Below are 19,562 nucleotides of genomic sequence, written 5' to 3'. Positions count from 1 at the left end.
TCTGGCCTGCATGGTTTCTGTTGAGAAATCAGCTGACAATCGTATAGGTGCTCCTTTATAGGTAACCACCTGCTTAGCTCTTGCTGCTTTTAATATTCTCTCTTTGTCCTTTGCTCTTGGAATCTTAATTATGATTTGTCTTGGTGTGGTCCTCTTTGGATTCCTCTTATTTGGAGTTCTGTGTGCTTCCTGGACTTGTAAGTCCAATTCTTTCCCCAGGTGGGGGAAGTTTTCTGTCACTATTTCTTTCAGTATGTTTTCGATATTTTGCTCTCTCTCATCTTCTGGGACCCCCATGATTCTGATGTTGGATCGTTTGAAGTTGTCCCAGAGGTTTCTTACATTATCTTCAATTTTCTGGATTCTCTTGCCTTCTAGCTTCTGTGGAGGAGTGTCTTCTGGCTCTTTATGTTCCAAATCTTTGACTTGATTCTTGCGATCTTCCCTTCTGTTTTTAGGACTCTGTAGAATATTTTTTATTTCAGACAATGTATTCTTTATTTCTTGTTGATCCCTTAGCATTTCTTGTTGATCCCTTTTCATATCCTCATAGGTCTCATTTATTTTATCGGCCTTTTCTAGGAGTCTCTTGAAAAACCCTATAAGTGTGGTTTTGAACTCTATATCCAGTCGCTTTTTGTCCTCCATTTCTTTCCTTTGTGATCTATTTGGTTTAGGCATTTTCGCAGGCAGCTTTCCTGATGGGGCGACGTTTCAGGGTGGAGCCTACAGCCTCGGCTTCCGTCAGCCCCGCCCTATGCGACTCCTGAGACTCAGGGTCCTTCAGTACTTGTTGCAAGCGCCTCTGAGAGAAAGGTGCCCTCGATTTTCGCCTGCTACCAAACAGTGTAAGCTCTCCCGCAATGGGCCCGAAACTGGGGTTCAGTTCAGTTGGAAGTGGAGTTGGAGGTGGCGTTCACAGCAGTCTGGAGCCCCAGTCTCCTTCCCGTCAGGGCAATCCCGCGGCACAGCCGGCCGTCCCTTCTCTGGGGGCAGTGAGTGCGCCTCCGGGACCTCCTTTCTCCGCTACCCCGGGGTTCCGACTTACAGCCCAGCTCCCTATGGCTGAGCCTGAGTCCCCGGGGTCTGGCCCAGAACTGGGGTTCAGAGCAGTCGGGGGCCCAGCACAGTCGGAGTTTTATCTCCTTTCCGCTAGGGAACGCCCGCCAGGCACTCGGCCTCCCTCCTCTCCGGCTCCGTCCTCTCCGCGTGCGCCGCGTGTCTCCGTACCTTAGGCTTTTACAGCTCCTCCGTGCTTCCTTCTGGTTTTCTCCTTGCTTCTTGTTGTAGGATTTCCAGTCAGTCGACTTTCCTGTAGTTCTGGGTAATGTCCATTTTATATTTTAGTTGTATTTATTAAAATTGTTGTGTGCGGCTGCGGCTAGTTGCCTACCCGAGCAGCCATCTTGGATTCTGTACTCGACAGTGTTTATTTCTACACTCAACTGTCATCAAAGTCCAAACCCTGATAGTGCATAACTCCCTGCCCAGTGAGTCTCACAGATCAGCACTCATGTCCCTAGGCTAATCAGTCAGACTGATTGCAACACCCCAGGCCACCCCAAGGCCACCCTCTAGTTGACCACTTCTGACCTATGATGTGTTCTGATACCTACCTCCCACAAACAGGAGCCCAGCAGGAAACTCAATTCTCAGGGTGACATTCTCTGGCCTGAACTACCTTCATCATCCTGAACATGATTCCCCATTGTAAAGTGATTTGAAGCCCAGGTTGGTGTGACTCGATTGAACACATTTGCTGAGAGATCACTGATTGGATTGAGCCCTGGTCATGCCACTAAGTCAAGTTTCCTGCTCAATTTCATGTAGGAGGCAAGCAATCCTTGGATCTTGGATCTCATCGAAGTTTCTGTCTCTCTCCTTGTTTCTTCTTCTCTATATCCAAAATCAGTAAGAAAGTATTCCATTTCCCTCACTGTTTTGCTTGATTTGCTATTTGAGCAGCAAACAACCACCAGAGTAGCTGTTTACAAAATTTTAAATCACTAAGGATAGAAAGAACATTGCTTTGGTTGCAACAGAAATGATTCAGAACAACTCCTTCCTCCTCTTGCTGAAACCAGTTTGGCTCAGTGGATAGAGCATCAGCCTTCAGACTGAAAGGTCCCAGGTTTGATTCCGGTCAAGGGCATGTACATGGGTTGCGGGCACATCCCCAGTGGGAGGTGTGCAGGAGGCAGCTGATCGATATTTCCCTCTCATTGATGTTTCTATCTTTCTATCCCTCTCCCTTACTTTCTATAAAAAATCAAAATATATTTTAAAAAACAAACAAACAAACAAACAACAAACAAAAAACAACTCCCATCCACTAAACACTTCCTTAATCATTTTCCTTCCTCCAAAGAATGCCATCTGTAGGTGAGTATTTCAGAAGGAGATGCCCTGCACCAGAGGGACCCATGCAAAGATGTGGTTGAATCAGCCAAAGGAGCTCATTCTCATGTGAACACTCTTGCTCTGAGGGAGACACATTTCCTCTCATTTCTATTTCCTGTGAATGGAAACCAGCCAGTCTATACACCCAGTCAGCACTCTCCAGCTATCCAGAAAGGGAAACCTAAATGTATAAGTGACCTTTACATTTTGCTTCATTTTAATCAGGATAAATTTAATTTTATAAAGCTATATGTGGCTTCAGGGCTGGCATAGCTCAGTGGTTGAGCATCCAACGCATGAACCAGGAGGTCACTGTTTGATTCACAGTCAGGGAACACTCCTGGTTTGCAGGCTTGATACCTCATAGGAGCTGTGCTGGGGGTAGCCAATCAACGATTCTCTCTTATCATTGTGGCTTCTATCTCTCTCTCTCCCTCTCTCTGAAATCAATAAAAACATATTTTTAAAACTTTTTTGTGGCTAATATTGACAGTATTGGACAGGTAGTTTAAGGTACTAGAAAATCGATTTACGTAAAACAGGCATCCCTGAATCTCGGGACATATTTTTTTCTAAATGTCTAAAACGTGTTTACAGATTTTCTATACTTTACAAAAATATATGAATGGATCATCTTCATCTCAGACCATGTTAGTGACCTAAAATATTTCTTAAAGCTGACTGGCAACCAGCTCTCCCGTGTTTCTTTCTTTGTGTTTCCTCTGTTTTTGTCTGAAAATCACTGTCGGTGCTTCCCCGTTAGGAAGCCTGTTCCCAGGAAGCATTCTGGCCGTTTGGATGTCTGCTTTTTGACATAACATCATGGCTTTTTTGGTTTTGACTTTTATTCCTTTCTTTGTAAGAAAATAAAGGAAAAGTGTCCTTTTCTACTTGATTCCTCTTTGATTTATAGGATAATGTTTTTTACCCAATACCAGAAAAAGATTTTTTCATTTCTTTTTTAATTTTAAATTTTTATCGTTAAAAGTATTACATATGTATCTTTCCCCCATTGACCTCTCCCTGGCTGCTCGCACGTGGGTGCCAGGGGCCTGCCTATCAGCCCCTGTGCTGTGCTGTGATCCTAGGATAGGTCCCCAAGGGCTGCCCTTTTCCTCTCTAAACCAGGATTCCTGCCTGAAGGAATGAACTCTTAGGATGTCAATGCAAAGTGAGGGTGGGGGACACACCTTCTCTCAGGTCCTCCCTTAGAGAAGAGTCTGAGTTACAGGGAAGGGCGTGAACTTCGGGAACTACGGTTAAACATACCAATGCGAGCCTACAGCCCGGGTGACACTGGGCGGTTGGAGAGCTGAACTGGCATCAGAAGACCTGGGGCTCCGGGTCACCTGTCCTGGCTGAAGCTTGTACCTCCTCAAACACCTCCCAGAGGGCCATGTTGTCTGGACATGTCCAAGGCTGGCCTGCCCTGGCTCAGCAGGTCAATGTGGGGCCATGTCCCATGAGGTTTTTAGCTGATGGTGGAGATGCAACATTAGGGAGGACCCATGATGCACCAGGCAGGAGCGTGCTGAGCAGGACAGAAAGGAGCAGCTGAAGGGCCTCCTGGCAACAGATAAAGGAAAGCCCTGGTCTGGGAACTGCGGTCCCTCCTTCCCACCAGGGGCTCAGAGCCAAGACTGGCATCCAAGGGCTGTGGCAGAATTGCCATGGTGTCCTAGAGGGAACTGATGCAGAGAGGAGGCAGGGGATGGGACCCCAGAGACAGGGCTAAGGAATCATGCGAGGAAGTCCCCTCTCGACCCCCACTCCAACAAGTCCTGTGTGTGCAGAGGAGGGACCCTAGTGAGCCCTGAGGGCAGGAGAAGTGTCAGCAGTCATCTGTCAGACCTGCCAGGAGCTGGGCCAGAAGCTATAGCACAGGCCTCTTAGGCTCACCCATGAAGACCCGCCTCGTTGGAGGTTTTTATCTTTCTAAAAGTCAAGACTTTCTTGATATCCAATTATGGCAAAATCCAAAGAGCAAGTCAATGAACTTATGTTCTCCATGAAATGAAACAATATAATTAATCACAAACTTCACCAATAATTTTTCTCATATGTTAGTAAAACCAATCATTGAAATTCCAATTTCTCATATGTCTACAAAATACTAGTATATTTTAGACTACCAACCTGAATGTTTTTTATTATAGACACAAAATGTAATTCACTAATAAGCATGTCCTTGCAATACAATAGGTAATAGATTATTAAAATATTTGCTTTATAATACAACCAATACATATAACATGTGCCTTCCTCAATTTCTAAAATGATTAGGAATTGTATAACTTTTTTTGCATAAAACACCTTCCTCTTCATGAAATCCTGAGGTGAAAGAATATCAATGTAAAATAGTAAAAACAAGTCTTCTCATTTCTGAAATAGACTATAGCTATATGTTCAAAAAAATTTATAAAGAAGTGTGGCAACTTATAAAACTATTCTCTACAGTTTGAACAAAACATTCCCAGACCAACTTAGTCCAAAGGACCTAGGATGGCCCTATACAATGGCCCTTTCAACACTTGTTAGTTCCAAGATAAATGCCACTTCCCAGCTCTACTGCTGTCTCTTCTGCTATCCGGATCATGGCTCCAGCCATTGTGATTCCTGTCTGCATAGCAGTCATCACTTCTATGTACTCTGCAATGCTGCTCAGGGCTGTAGTGTCTGTCTACTAGAGAGGGATGAGGACTCTGCCTGGCTTTACACAGTGATAATGGTGTATCTTGATGCTGTTTGGGATCTTGGAGACTCCTTATAACTATGATTATGTGACTGAACTGATGAGGAAAATCCTGATTGATCAAGATGTGGAGAACCCAATTTCCCACCATATGACTTCTGTCTCAAAAACGTTGTTCATTCCTGCTTGTTTCAGAAAATTTTCTGGAGAAGAGACAGATCTCTGAGTGACCTGTGGTGATGGAGTCATGTTATCCACCGTCCTTTCATGTCTGTTAGGAGATGGAGAGGCAGGGCTCGAATTTCCAAAGTGATGTTGAGAATATGGCAAACCAACCTCCTACGAGGCATGGCTGCTTCCTGATCTAAACTGAAAGTTGATGGGCCTTCCAAAAAGTTTTATTCCATTAAGGAGATTCATGGCCTAAGGAACAGACACTTCCTGTTTGAAATTCACAAATGCAAACTGCTTTGGTTTACCAACCTTATGTGTTGGAATTTTCACTTGGATCATTGGCCCAGCGTGGTGGAAAGGCTGGGAAAGGAGCTCCTGGGTCACTTTAGTATGTAGGTTGCCCACTAAGAGCATAGGATCTGCTTCCGCAGCTACTGCCCCCATCTCGGCATCGCCCACTCCCAGGAGGGATCCAGGGGTCCTCGCTGAGGCTCCCACTGCGCACTCTCCAAAGCTCAAGTCCTTGGGCTCCCAGACGTCAGCCACGCAAACTTCAGTCACCTCGCTCCTGCCTGGCTTCAACTTACACTGACAGAGTGTGCAAGCTCTGAGGAGAGTGCTAGTTGAAGGTCATGGCTCACGGGGCAGGCTGTTTCTATGCCGGACATGGTCTGCACTGACTTGGGAGATCAGAGGCCTCCCTGGGCCCAGGAACATGAGGCAGATGCAGCGGCCACATTTGAAGATGGTCCTGAACCATGTGTCCCTGTGCACTGGGAATACAGTGGCCCATCGCGTCCCCCTCCGTGACCCACCGGGACCTCCTCCTCCACAGAAGACACAGCTCGGCTTTCAGACTAGAGCTCTGAGCAACTGGCAGCAGCTGGAGCCCACCTTTCTCAGTGAAGGGAAGGGACCCAGATGGGCGGGGCCAAGACCACAAGGTGAGACTCTCCCTCTACCTGATTTTCGATGTGGAATTGGACCTGTTGCGGAGCTCGCGGTGCAGGATGCTGTGAGGGTGACCCTGCCACTGTGTGACCATGGCCCGCATTTCGGCCACACCTGGTGCTTCCTAATAGGGCGCTGCTCTCCTTTCCTTAGGCACTTACCAAGAGCTGGACCCTTTGCCTGCACTGACTCACACCATCCTCACCACGCCTGCTAGGGGGGTACATCGTTAACCCATTTCACAGATGAAGGCAGTGAGGCACACAGAGGTCCATTGGGTGTAGTCTCACTGCTGCAGGGACACCTCATGCTGCTTCATGAAGCCTCTCCAGGAGAACTCCTGTCACCTCCCATAACAGGGGCTACACTGGACTCTGCCTTTCCCCCGCTGTGAATGCCCACCGACCTCTGGGTGCTCCACCTGGCCACTTCCATGCCCCTAGGTTCTGGACACCACACACGGGTACCTGCTTGCTGAGCTGCTGGAGGCTGCTCTCCTGCAGGGCCAGGGAGGCGTCCCTCAGCCCCTGGATGGTGCCCTGGAAGCTCTGCTTCTCTTAGTCCAGGTTCAGGAAGCAGCTGGAGCATGAAGAGCAAAGTGGAGTCAGAGCCCAGAGTCCAGGGGCCTCAGCTTATGCTCTCTGGCCCTGGCCCTGAGCCAGCCATCACCCCAAGCCTTAGGTTTGGGGGGCCTGGATGCTCAGCTAGATGACCTCCCTTTTTCCCAGGGTGCTATTGCTGTCTGCACCTGAGGGCTCCTCGGGTGGTTATGGCCCCTCTGCTGACTCAGCTGGATTTACTAGGGAAGCAACCAGAGCTTAAGAAGAAAGCAGGTGACAGTGGAGAAGCCAATGCAAAAGTACAAGATGATGGAACTGCTGGATCCACTTTTTACAAAGTTATAATCTGACCATCAAGTCAAGGATTTCACAAACTAACAGAGATGGCAAAGAGAGTGCGTTCTCTGTGCCAGCCTCAGACTGGTGGGAGTCCAAGCGGCTCAGCCGAGGGGGTAGGGGGGACACAAACATTGACCCGCATGTCTGTGGGTGGTAGAGGCAATGGGGCGCATGTGCCCAGTACTCTCCATCTCTGGGTAAGGTCCTTCAGACAGAGATTTCATTTTGTCCTTTCACAATTGCATTGGAAAAGAATGAGACCATATATCTAAGTTGCTTTAAAAATTCTAAGTGAGATCAAAACATAAGGTAAAGCCAGAAAAAGGCAGATTCCCTTCTTTGCTTTGAAACAGCTTGAATGCAGAACAGAAAAGGGAGCACAGACCTGAGGAGAATGGGAGTTCTCGGCCCCTCCCTGCCACCAGCAGGTGTGTGACTTTGGGTAAGTCATGGGGCTTATTCAGGAGGAAAACATGAATGTATGAGGGGTCAGGGTTGTTCCCTCAGCTGTCCCTCCAAGACCACACACTCAGCCCTGGGAGCCTTATCACACTGTACTGCTAATAGGGCTGCTCACGAGCCCCCCAAGAAGCAGAGCAGTGGGTATCTTTGGGTAAGACAGGGGCCATAAGAACAGCCCTCCTTAGTCGGCGCCCATGGGCCAGGTACAGCCTAATGCTTCGCTGTCTCCTCACAAGATCCCTATAGCAATCCGGTGAGGCAGCTTCATTGCCCCATTTTGCAGGTAAGAAAAGTGAGGTTTAGGAGAGATCACTTGGCTAACAATAGAGGAGCCAGGACTTTAACCAGGCCTTTCTGACTCAAGAAGCCACCACACCAACCACACCAACCGCACAAAAGCACATTCACACTGTGAATGTCCGCGAGCTGCCAGCTGAGCAGGAGGAGTGGGAACACCAAGCAGAAGTCAGTCACCGGCCTGAGAGGGCTCACAGGCTGCTCTCAGCATCGGACTCAGGGAGGCTTTTCAACCCCATCAGCCACCCCGCTCTCTTGACTGAAGCACATTTGGTCTGAGCCGGTCCCTGCCAGTGGCACTGCTTCTGTGTCCCACCAGGGGGCAGCGGTGCTCCCAGCAACCTGAACTCCCAGAGCCTGGGTTCCCAGGAGTGCCGAGACACCAAACCACAGAAAGAACTAACTCCCACACAGACTCCTAGTTCAATGGACTGACTTTAGGCTTGGAGCAGATGGGAGGCCTTGAAGAGAAGGAATACCCAGCTGCTTTCAACAGCCTTTCCATGAAGCTTAGGAATGTTGCTCAGAATTGAAAAAGCAGCTCCTCCCCTAACCAGCCAAAGGCCCTCCTGGCTCTGCAGAGCTCTAAGCGAGCCCTCACCTGCACTCTCAGGTGCACACGTGTGATTGTTGGACACAGGAACTGGCTTGTTGCAGCGAGAGCCTCAGCTCCCTGCACTGTAGGCTGCCCCACCCACCTTCCCTGGCTAATCCCACACCTCCTCGGGGGGCTGGGAGGGGGCAAATGCCAGAGGGAGAGGAAGAGGACTGGGTCCCTTTAACAGCAGCCACTGAGCAACCCCTGCCCAGGAAGGAGAGCAGACTATACCCATCTGCCTCATTATGAAAGCAATGGAGGAAACCATGGCCCGGGGGCAACTATAATGGAGGTTAGTGGCCACTAAGGACCTCTCCTGCATCCAGAGCTTCCAGTGCTCTTTGGGGAGATCTGAAACACCCTCTGGGTGTCAACGTGCTGTCATCTAGAAGCTGGCCCAATGGGAACTGGTAAATCTGGCAACACTTCCTTTAAATTTCATGTGCTGACTTTAAGGCTGCCAGGCCCTTCATGTTCTTGGGAGAATTGCAATGAAACAGTTCCAAATGGCCCTTGAATAAAACACTATTTACTTGGGCTGAGGATGTGCTGACACACGATTCAGAGCAAGGGCTCAGCTCCCTGGGTGAGGGAGAAGGCCCTCAGTAGCCATTAAAGTGTAATTGTCTGAGGGATCCCGGGTTCGATTCTGGTCAGGGGCATGTACATTGGTTGCGGGCACATCCCTGGTGTGGGGTGTGCAGGAGGCAGCTGGTCTATGTTTCTCTCTCATCGGCGTTTCTAGCTCTCTATCTATCTCCCTTCCTATCTGTAAAAAATCAATAAAATATATTAAAAAAAAATGTAATTGTCTTCTGTCGGGCTGGCTCCCAGGCACCAGGGGCTGCTGCCTACTCTCTGACAGCTGCTTCAGCTCCCAGCGCAGGTGGGTGGACTCCTTCACACTCTGCCCCTTGGGGCCAAGTTCTCTTCCCACAGCTCCTCAAGGCGTTTCTGATCTGTGTACTCGGCCTAGTGAAGAAAGGGGAGGGGGTAGGGGTGAGGATGCAGCCTGAGGCACACTCTGGACAGGCCCCAACCCCCGTGCATCTGCCCTTGTTTCCCCAGGATAAAGGCCTCCATGCCCCTGCTCACTTCCAAAAACACTGCTGCACAGAAATGACCCCAGCACACAGCCCAGCTGTGACAGTTACAAACAATAAAAGGTATGCTGACCCAGTGACCTAGAGGTTGAAGACACCCAAGGTCTCTGAGCGGTGCCTGAACAAAGTGACATAAAGCACAGGGCTTTAAAGCAAGCACTATGATGATGGCAATTCTGTGGTCCCTGAGCAGGCCTAACGCCTTGGAAAGGCCATAGAGACACAGCACAGCTCCACCCACACCATAAACACCAGCAGAGACCCTTTTGCAGAGGCTAAATTAGCACATCCTTGGAGAAACAAGAACCAGTGTATCCATGGGTAAGAGTAGGACAATCCAGATTAAAACTCCTCAGATCTATGAGGGACATACTCAGGGGGCAGACTCAGTGAGCAAAAGCCCCACTGAAGCAAGCCTTGCCTCATAAGGGTGTCTCCAGCACAGAAGTTCTCCCACTGTAGACACAGCTGAGCCTCACAGCAAATTGGCCTGGAGGTCAATTCTTCCCGGGGATAACAACAATCAAGGCTTAACTACAAGACTGTGCACACAGCCCACAAAGGAGTGCATGCACCAAGAGTGTCCACCTCGGGTAACTGGGAAGCTGAGCCACTGGGCCTTATAAGACACTTACCACACAAAGCCACTCTATCAACACAGGGAAGCAGCCAAAATGTGGAGACAAAGAAAGAGGTTACAAATGAAAGAAATGGAGGAAAGCAAACTACTGGATAGAGTTCAAAACCATGATTATAAGGTTTTTCAAGAATTTTCTAAAAAAGGCCAATAAATTTAGCAAGACCCTCAAGGATATAAAAAAGGACCAACTAGAAATTAAGTAAACACTGAATGACATAAAGAATAATATACAGAGATCCAATAGCAGACTAGATGATCGTAAGAATCAAGTCAAAGATTTGAAATACAAAAAAGCAAAAAACACCCAACCAGAAAAGCAAAAAGAAAAAATAATCCAAAAATATGAAGTTGTGTAAGGAGTCTCTGGCATACCAACATCAGAATTATGAGGGTGCCAGAAGAAGAGAGAGAAGAAGATACTAAAAACCTATTTGAAGAAATAATGACAGAACACTTCCCTCACCTGGTGAAAAAAATAAACTTACAAGTTCAGGAAGCACAGAGAATCCCAAACAAAGGGAATCCAAAGAGGACCACACCAAAGCACATCATAATTAAAATGCCAAGAGCAAAAGCCAAAGAGAGAATATTAAAAACAGCAAGAGAAAAACAGTTATCTACTGTTGTCAGCTGATTTTGCAACAGAAACTATATAGGCCAGACGGGAGTGGCAAGAAATATTCAAAGTGATGAATAGCAAGAAACTGCAACAAAGATTACTATACCCAGCAAAGCTATCATTCAGAATTGAAGATCAGAAAAAGAGCTTCACTAGTAAGAAAAAGCTAAAGGAGTTCATTACCACCAAACCAGTATTATATGAAATGCTGAAAGGTATTCTTTAAGAAGAGGAAGAAGAAAAAGTTAAAGATAAAAAATATAAACAACAAATACATTATCAACAAGTGAATCTAAAAATCAAGTGAATAAAAAATCTGATGAACAGAATAATCTGGTGAATATCTATTATATTAATTATCTATTCTATTAATCAGGGCCATAGAAAGGGAGTGGACTGACAATTCTCGGGGGGAAAAGGTTGTGGAGATGTAGGAAGAGACTGGACAAATATTATACACCTATGGATGAGGACAGTTGTGGGGAGTTAAGGTACGGAGTGGGAACCAGGTGGAGGAGAGTTATGGGGGGAAAAAAAGGAACAACTGTAATAATCTGAACAATGAAGATTTAATAAAAAAATAAAAAATAAAAAATTTTCATGGCAACAGAAATGTTAAGCCAAAAACAGATAATAAACTGGAACAAATATTTGCATCTCATACATCAAGGGCTCTGACAAATTAACCTTAAAAAGAACAATCCAAATAAAATGTGCACAAAAGATTCACAGAAATACACAGCTCTTGAATATATGAATGTATTTGGCGTAATTCCTGAGAATGCAAATGAAGACCACAAGGAAATCCCATTTTTCACCTGTCACAGCAGTAAAGGTTACAGAGCTGTGATGTTAGTAGGGGTGTAGGGAACAAAAGCTTCCAGGCAGGCTGGCACAGGCCCCATGGGGGCAGTTTGCAAATATTGACACAAAATGTTAAATTCACTCACCTTTAACCCAGCAATTTAAATTCTAGGAATTTACAGATGTATCAGATAAGTGAGTATTACACAGCCATTAACATTCAATGTGACTATGCAATATATAGTTACTCTATACTATACATTAAGTGGAAAAATAAATTTCTGCTAGTTGTGTCAGAAATACATAGAAATATGCATAAAGTCATTTTTTGAAAGATTCACAAAAAGTGGATTGTGCCCTGGCCAGCATTGCTCAGTGTCAGCCCACACACAGAAGGGTCTCAGGTTTGATTCCTGGTCCAGGGCACTTACCTGTATCTTTAGTGTGTTTCAGTTTAGCTCACCACTTTATTAGGGCGAAAGAGCTAACCCTCATTGATGTGTCTCTCTTCCTGTCCCTCCCTCCCACCCTCTCTGAAAAGGCAATGAAAAAATATCCTCAGTTGAGGATTAACCAAAAAACAAAACAAAAAGGAGTGGGAGTCAGTGTAGGAGGAAGCAATTGTATGGATTCTTGAATTGGGTGCTGCCTGATTGGCTCTCCTTCATTATGCTAAAGGAGGAGGAAGTTCAGTACAGGTTTTAGGACCTACCAGGTTTAAAATTCATAAATGATAAGTTGGCTACTATGACTTTAGAGCTAACGTAATGATTTATACATCTTATAAGGCCATTTTCAAGATGTGAGATTTTCCTTTAAATGTTATTTTTAAATACTAAAGAAGCCTAAGATTTATTACTTTAATATTTCCCATAGATAACAATGCAGAACAGGCAATAGGACAGGGAAACTATTCATAACAACTTGAGCCCCTTAGCTATGTTTGGGGAATTTTTATTTTACATAAATATAAACCCTCAAATTTGGAAGGAAAAAAAAAAAGCTGTTTTGGCCCTTTTTTGGCTTAGAGTGAACAGGTAAGTGTTTAAACACTGATTATAGAGAATGTCCACACCCCAATTCTTCTCATGAATGTTTATGTCCAAAGAGCAGCTATGCTACACAGGAACCATATCAAGCTGTGTATTTTGTTGAATTATTGACATAACCAAGTGCTCACATGAATATATTTTATAGACACTTAAAAAAGAAACATTTACAAAAAGAAAAAGAAAGAAACATTTACACAAACAATAAACATGAAGGCACTAAGGCTCAAAGTGAGCAAGCCAGCATTTACAAAGTCATTTTTCAGGAGTCTTATTTTCGAGAACGTTTATGTTCTAAGAGCAGTACAATTAGCCTGTTACGGAGGGTCTTAATCTTGTTTGTATAGTGTTGTTGGAATATTTTCTTTAGCTTTTGCCTTAACAAATCCAAAGATGGAAGATGATTACAGTCTGGTATATTCAACATGATGTGGAAAAATTCATTCCACATATCCAAATGCGGGAGCCTGGGAAAACAAAGCACAAATAAAAGATAAAATGTAGCATTCAAAATGCAGGACCCACTCCTGCCTCTGACTCTCAGTATTGGAGAACTGAACATTAACCACCTTCACCTACATGCAACTCAATGCATCAAAAAAAAGAAATGTTCAATCTATTTATAAATAAGAGATATAATTAAACATTTATAAATATCTTGTTCTCAAAAAGTGATTAAAGAAAAGTAGTCTTAGTAATAATAGCTCTTCAGTGGAAAACCTTTCTCTTTAAAAAAATTTTTTTTTTTTTTTAAAGAATATTGATCTGTTCTTCACTACGGGTATTTACAATACTGTCAGATCTAGTAATCTGGTCAATGTCTCTAACAAGCCTTACTGCATCCATGCTAGGAACAGGCAGACAGGTTAAGCTGCCCAGAACAGAGCACTGATTTAAAGTTCTAACCACTGTACTGGCTAAAGCTAAGTGCAAAAATTCCAGAACGTGGAGATAATGCACCGGGGGAAATTTGTGTTCCAGGCAGGAAATCCAGCCCGTTATTAACAGGCCTGCTTAGAGTTAACTTATGGCTACTCTGGTCAGAGATTGAAGCCTCTGAATAACGCTCTGATCCTTCCATGACAAGCAAGAGAAAGCATACAGTAGTTGATAAGTTTGATGAGTCATGCAGAATAAAGCATATTGTAAGTTTTCCTCTGGGGCCTCAAATTTATGTACAGACACTACATTTGATAAAATTTCTATTGACAGGTCTTCTTGTAAGGTCTGTAAAAATCCATTTGGGCTATACACTTAGGGTGAATGTCTTTTTCAACGTGTTTTCATATTTCAAAAACATTTAAAAAAAAGCATCAAATATAATAAAAGCTCAGCGACCCTTACAGTGGAACAACCAGAACCACCGGTCACTAGGATGTGCATTGACTACCAGAGGGCAGACACTCAATGCAGGAGCTGCCGCTGGTGGTCAGTGCACTCCCACAGTGGGAGGGCTGCTCAGCCAGAAGCCGGGCTGGTGAGCACAGTGGCAGTGGTTGGAGCCTCCTGCCCCCACAGCAGCGCTAAGGAGCGGTGAGCCAAGAGGTAAGGAGCGAGCAGACGGGCAGTTAGGAGCAAGGGGTCCCGGATTGTGAGAGGGATGTCCTACTGCTTGTTTAGGCCCGATCTCAACTGGCAGTTGGACATCCTCTGAGGGGTCCCAGAATGTAAGAGGGCGCAGGCTGGGCTGAAGCGCCCCTCCAACCCCCGCACAAATGTGCGTTAGGCCTCTAGAAAATGATATAATGAGCATACATGTACCGAATGCTAAGCTTAAACATTACCAATAATTCACTCACAGGTTATATTAAGAGAGCCATCTGTGTTGAAAGGAAGAATCCTAGTCAGCCATTAATTGCCATTGTGATCTTATAGATGAGAAAACAAGCTCAGAAAAACTACAGTCATGCAGGGGTGGGACTTAAAACGCTATCCTGTGATGTATAGTTGCCTCATCATATTATTCTATAATTTACAAAGCACTTTCGCATGCATTATTTCTCTTGCTTTTCATAATAAACATCTAGGGTAAGCAGGAGGAATATAATTTCCATTTCCATAGGCAAGAAGACAAGCAACTGGAGGCTTGGTAACACTAGCTGATTGGTGCTTACAGGAGGCAACCACTCAGCCAGGGGCTTTCACTGCTTCCAAGAGGGCCTTGGCTGCCACGCTGGCACAGAGGGGAACGGAGTAATGAAGCTGTGGACTTTGCTCACTGTACTCAGCACCCAGGACTGTGCCATGACACCATAGTTTGCCAAGGCATAGGTTTTCCATGCGGTGGCAGAGATCCATTTCCCCCTGAGATGGAACTCAACACACCACCATATTTATTCTCTCCTAGTGCTAATACCCACCTTCTAAAAAGACCTTCAGGCTTCCAGACTCCTCCTTCATTTTTCACTTTCATGTAAGAGCCAAAAAGCATGCAGTACACGGTTGCAGCAACTCCAAAGTAATCAATCTACAAAGAAAATATCGGTTTATATATCTAAAATACTAATTCACACACCAGTATATTATTATTTCTAACTTACTTAGAAGCTGCTGAGTTACAAGATGCTACTTTTGAAGAATCTGGACATCATCTGATCTGTATCCCCCGATGTGCCCTCCTGAATGCCTATCTAGGCTTTGCTGGAAGCACCCACTGGCCCCTGAAAGCTCTCTTCTCCTTGAGCTGTTGTGTCCTTTTAAGTCCTTTCTTTGTCACCCAGAGGCAAATATAACACCCGAATTCCCTCCCCCAGGGACAGTTTGGAAGGCCTAACTCCTGGCCCTAGGACCCCGGCCTCTGCTCACTGCACCCCAAAGCCTCGTGCCGTGGAATATGCTCATAACTGAACACAACACTCAAGTATGGCCTAAATCCCAGGACAGGAGACTAGAGCGGCTCATATTAACTAGATGCACAAATTGATTCTGAAAATATAATTAAGTTATAATATAATAAAGAAAAATGTTCCCACATCTCTCAAATTAACTCTTATACCTGGTAGTTCCACGGTTTGTTACTGAGCATCTCAGTACATTGAAAACCGGATGTTTCACACTTTGCTGTAAATGTAGTTCCTTTTGGAAAAAGTTTCATATCTATACTCTGACCCAGGTCAATAAGTGCCAAGCCATCAGATAAATTATCATCTTCTCTGTCCTGTTCCAAAAATCTGTATTAAACACAAACAAGAACAGGCCACATGAGCACAATAAAAAAGTCTATTAGCCAAATGGTAAGAGGAGAGCCCTGTTAAAAATATAAACACTTGCCTGCTTCCAAGTATGAAGTTGTCTGGCTTAATGTCTCCATGGATGATCTCGCAGCCGTGGACTTGTTCAATCATATGCAGCATTCTGATAGCAAAGGAAAGCACTAGAGCTTGAGGCATCACTTTCTCAGGGGTGTTTTTATAGAGATTGATAGCATTCTAGAAACAATGGAAAGTAAAATCATGAGTTGTTACACAGGATTAATACAATTTTAAGTCAAGAGCTTTGCCCCAGCCTACCACTCCAAAAAAAGCTCCAACTAGCCGAGACTTGTTTGGCTCAGCAGTAGAGTGGTCCCAGGTTCAATTCCGGTCAAGGGCATGTACATTGGTTGCAGGTATATCCTCAGTAGGGGGTATGCAAGAGGCAGCTGGTAGATGTTTCTCTCTCATCAATGTTTCTAGCTCTCTATCTCTCTCCCTTCCTCTCTGTAAAAAATCAATAAAATATATTTAACAAACAAATAAATAAATAAAACCCAGCTTTGTAAAAAAAAAAAGCTCCAACTATACAAGGTATGTGCAAGGCATAAGATAGAGAGTTTCAGATTCATATCCACATCATCAATGTGAATACACCTACCAGTAATGTTCCATAGCTGTAGAGATCTCCCACTAACACACTGCCGTCCTGGAAGAAGTGGGCAGAATAGAACTTGATAAACATGTGCCGCTCACTGGGTGATAGTCTCTCCATCAGCTGGGTCCCAATGTAGAATTCCCAGGCATTGGCGGGCTTCTGGACCTGCAAACCAAGTGTGTCACTTTCAAAGCCAGTCTCACATTCTGGAAATGACGGCAGGAAAGCAATCTCTATCCGAATGAAGGACATGGTGGGAAGCGACAACAAGCTGTGCGGTGTTGCTGCATTATGGAACCTGCTGCCACATAATTTTAGTGGCAATTCTGAGTCCGTGTAGAATAATTTTGGTTCTTAAGTGGGGGATATAAACCTTAATGAAAGAAACCACCAGTCTTAAAAAGAAAAAAAAGTTCTAAGAGGGAGTTCTCTATTAAACAAAAAGCTGCCCAGATCACTTACCTTCAAAACAAATTTCTGTTTGCTTTTGGTATCCTTCACATCTCCATGGGTAACTTCATAGACTTGGGCAAAAGCCCCTTCTCCAAGGAGGTGATCAATGTAGACGAGCAAAGAACCTGAGGACACAGATATGTCAAAGTGTGTGTGTGTGTGTGTGTGTGGGGGGGGGGGGGGGGAGAAAAGACTTTATCAAAATGATTAATTAAATCCAAAGAAAGAAGGAAAAAAGAACTAGAAAAAAAAATCAATGAAGTTGAAAACAGAAAACCAACAGAGAATATAAAAAAAAACCAAAAGCTAATTCTTTTAAAAGATCGATAAAGACTATAAGCCCATACCCAGGTTACCTAAGAAAAAAGAGAGGACACACAATGTTAATATCAGAAGTGAGTATGTTACTATTATTAATGAAATGAAAAGAGGCATCACTACAGATTCTATGAACATTAAAAGCATAATAAAGGAATACTATGAGCAATTCTATGCCCACAAACTTGATAACCTAGATAAAAAATGGACCAATTCCTTAAAAGAAACAATGTACCACAATTCACACATGAATAGACAATCTTACTAGACTTATATCTAGTAAAGAAATTGAATCAATGATTAATAGCCTTCCTAAACAGAAAGCACCAAGCCCAGATGGTTTCACTGGTGACTTTTACCAAACAAAGGAAGAAATTATACCAATTCTCTACAATTTCTTTCAAAGGATAGAAGCAGAGGAAAAACTCACTAACCCATTCTATGAGGTCAGCATTACCCTAATACCAAACCAGGCAAACACATTACAAGAAAAGAAAACTAAAAATCAGTATCTCTCAAGAACACAGATGCAAAAATTCTCAACAAAATATTAGCAAATCCAAAAAAAAAAAAAAAAAGTAAAAAAAGTCACCAACAGACTGAAAATAAAAATCATATAGTCGTATCAATAGCTGCAGAAAAAGTATTTAATAAAATTCAACATTCAGCCGAAACCGGTTTGGTCAGTGGTAGAGGGTCGGTCTGCGGACTGAAGGGTCCCGGGTTTGATTCCGGTCAGGGGCATGTGCATTGATTGTGGGCACATCCCCGGTGGGGGGTGTGCAGGAGGCAGCTGGTGGATGTTTCTCTCTCATTGAAGTTTCTAGCTCTCTATCTCTCTATCTCTCTCCCTTCCTCTCTGTAAAAAAATCAATAAAATATATTAAAAAAAAATTCAATATTCAATCATGATAACAATTCCCTGCAAACCAGGAATAGAGGGGCACTTCCTCAACTTGATAAAGAACATCTACAAAAAACCTACTGCTAGCACCATACTTACTGTTGAGAAACTAGATATATGTTTCCCCACTAAGATCAGGATATTTCTTTATTATTCCTATTCAACATTGTACTAAATGTCCTAGCTAATGCAATAGGTGAAAAAGAAGAAAATAAGACGCATACAAACTGGGGTAAAAGAAATAAAAGTCTTTGTACACAGATGGGATTTTTCTGTCTATCCAGAAAAATCTCAAAAAATTAACAAAAATCTGTAGCTATTAAGTGATTATAGCAAGGTTGCAGGATACAAGATTAATATATAAAAGTCAGTTGCTTTCCTATGTACCAAGGTGAATAAATACAATTTGAAATTTAAATCACAATGCCATTGACATTTCACTCCAGGTAATCGAAGCTTATTAAAACACTTAGGTATAAATCTAACAAAATATGTACAAGATCTGCCCTGTCCAGTGTTGCTCTGCAATTAGAGCATTGGTCCATATACCAAAGGATTACGGGTTCGAGTCCCAGTTAAGGGTATGTTCCTTGGTTGCAGTTCGAGCCTATGCCCCAACTAGGGGACATGTGCGAGGCAATCAATCAAGGCAAACAACACTCGTTTTTCACTCTCTCCCTTTTTCTCTCTCCTCCCTTCCACTCTAAAAAAGGAATGAGAAAAACAAAAAACAAAACAGACCCAAAATAGCTAGCACAATACTGAAGAATAACAAATCAAAGAACTGACACTACCCAAAATCAACATCAAGACTTACTATAAAAGCTACCACAATCAGGACACTGTGGTATTGGTGAAAGGATAGACAAATAGGTCAATGGAACAGAGAGTAATAGACCCAGAAACAGACCCAAACAAATATAGTCATCTGCTCATTGACAAAGAAGCAAAGGCAATTCAATTAAGAAAGCAGTCTTTTCAACAAATGATGATAGAATAACTGATCATCAACATGCAAAAATAAACCTAAATAGAGAACTTTTCACAAAAGTTCAGTCAAAATGGATCATACACCTAAATGTAAAACAAAGAATTATCAAATACAAGACCCAGAAGACAATATAGGAGAAAATCTAGGTGACCCTGGATTTGTAAATGACCTCTTAGATACAACAAAAGCATGATCTGTATGCCTTACACCAAGAGGTTGCCAATTTGATTCCTGGTCAGGGCACATGCCTGGGTTAGAGCCTTGATCCCCAGTAGGGGGCATGCAGAAGGCAGCTAGTCAATATTTCCATCTCCCTCCCTGTCTCCCTCTCTCTCTAAAACCAATAAAATGAAGAAAAA

General features: G+C 43.9%; 1 protein-coding gene and 1 pseudogene across 3 annotated transcripts in view; both read right to left on the bottom strand.

Annotated features, from left to right (window-relative positions):
* Window positions 1-4,934: 4,934 nt before the first annotated feature.
* LOC311631357 (RNA-binding protein 7-like) lies at window positions 4,935-5,710 on the bottom strand (annotated as a pseudogene). The gene has a single exon. The product of its transcript is annotated as an RNA-binding protein 7-like (transcript).
* A 5,675-nt stretch (window positions 5,711-11,385) lies between these two features.
* Window positions 11,386-19,562, bottom strand: part of BUB1 (BUB1 mitotic checkpoint serine/threonine kinase) — a 44,499-nt gene continuing 36,322 nt past the window's right edge. For both annotated transcript variants that reach the window (XM_084900413.1, XM_084900414.1), the window contains exons 20-25: window positions 17,000-17,115; window positions 16,541-16,702; window positions 15,959-16,116; window positions 15,684-15,858; window positions 15,049-15,155; window positions 11,386-13,155 (exon numbers count right to left, since the gene is read on the bottom strand). In XM_084900413.1, the coding sequence (XP_084756539.1) occupies window positions 12,960-13,155; window positions 15,049-15,155; window positions 15,684-15,858; window positions 15,959-16,116; window positions 16,541-16,702; window positions 17,000-17,115 (914 nt within the window). In that variant the 3' untranslated portion in view covers window positions 11,386-12,959. The remainder of the gene's footprint in view (window positions 13,156-15,048; window positions 15,156-15,683; window positions 15,859-15,958; window positions 16,117-16,540; window positions 16,703-16,999; window positions 17,116-19,562) is intronic.

Source organism: Pipistrellus hanaki (genome assembly GCF_964339955.1).
Source record: "Pipistrellus hanaki genome assembly, chromosome: 12".
In the NCBI taxonomy this organism is placed as follows: Eukaryota; Metazoa; Chordata; class Mammalia; order Chiroptera; family Vespertilionidae; genus Pipistrellus; species Pipistrellus hanaki.
The sequence above is the reverse complement of the archived record's forward strand: the minus strand, read 5'-3'. Positions and strand labels throughout refer to the sequence as shown.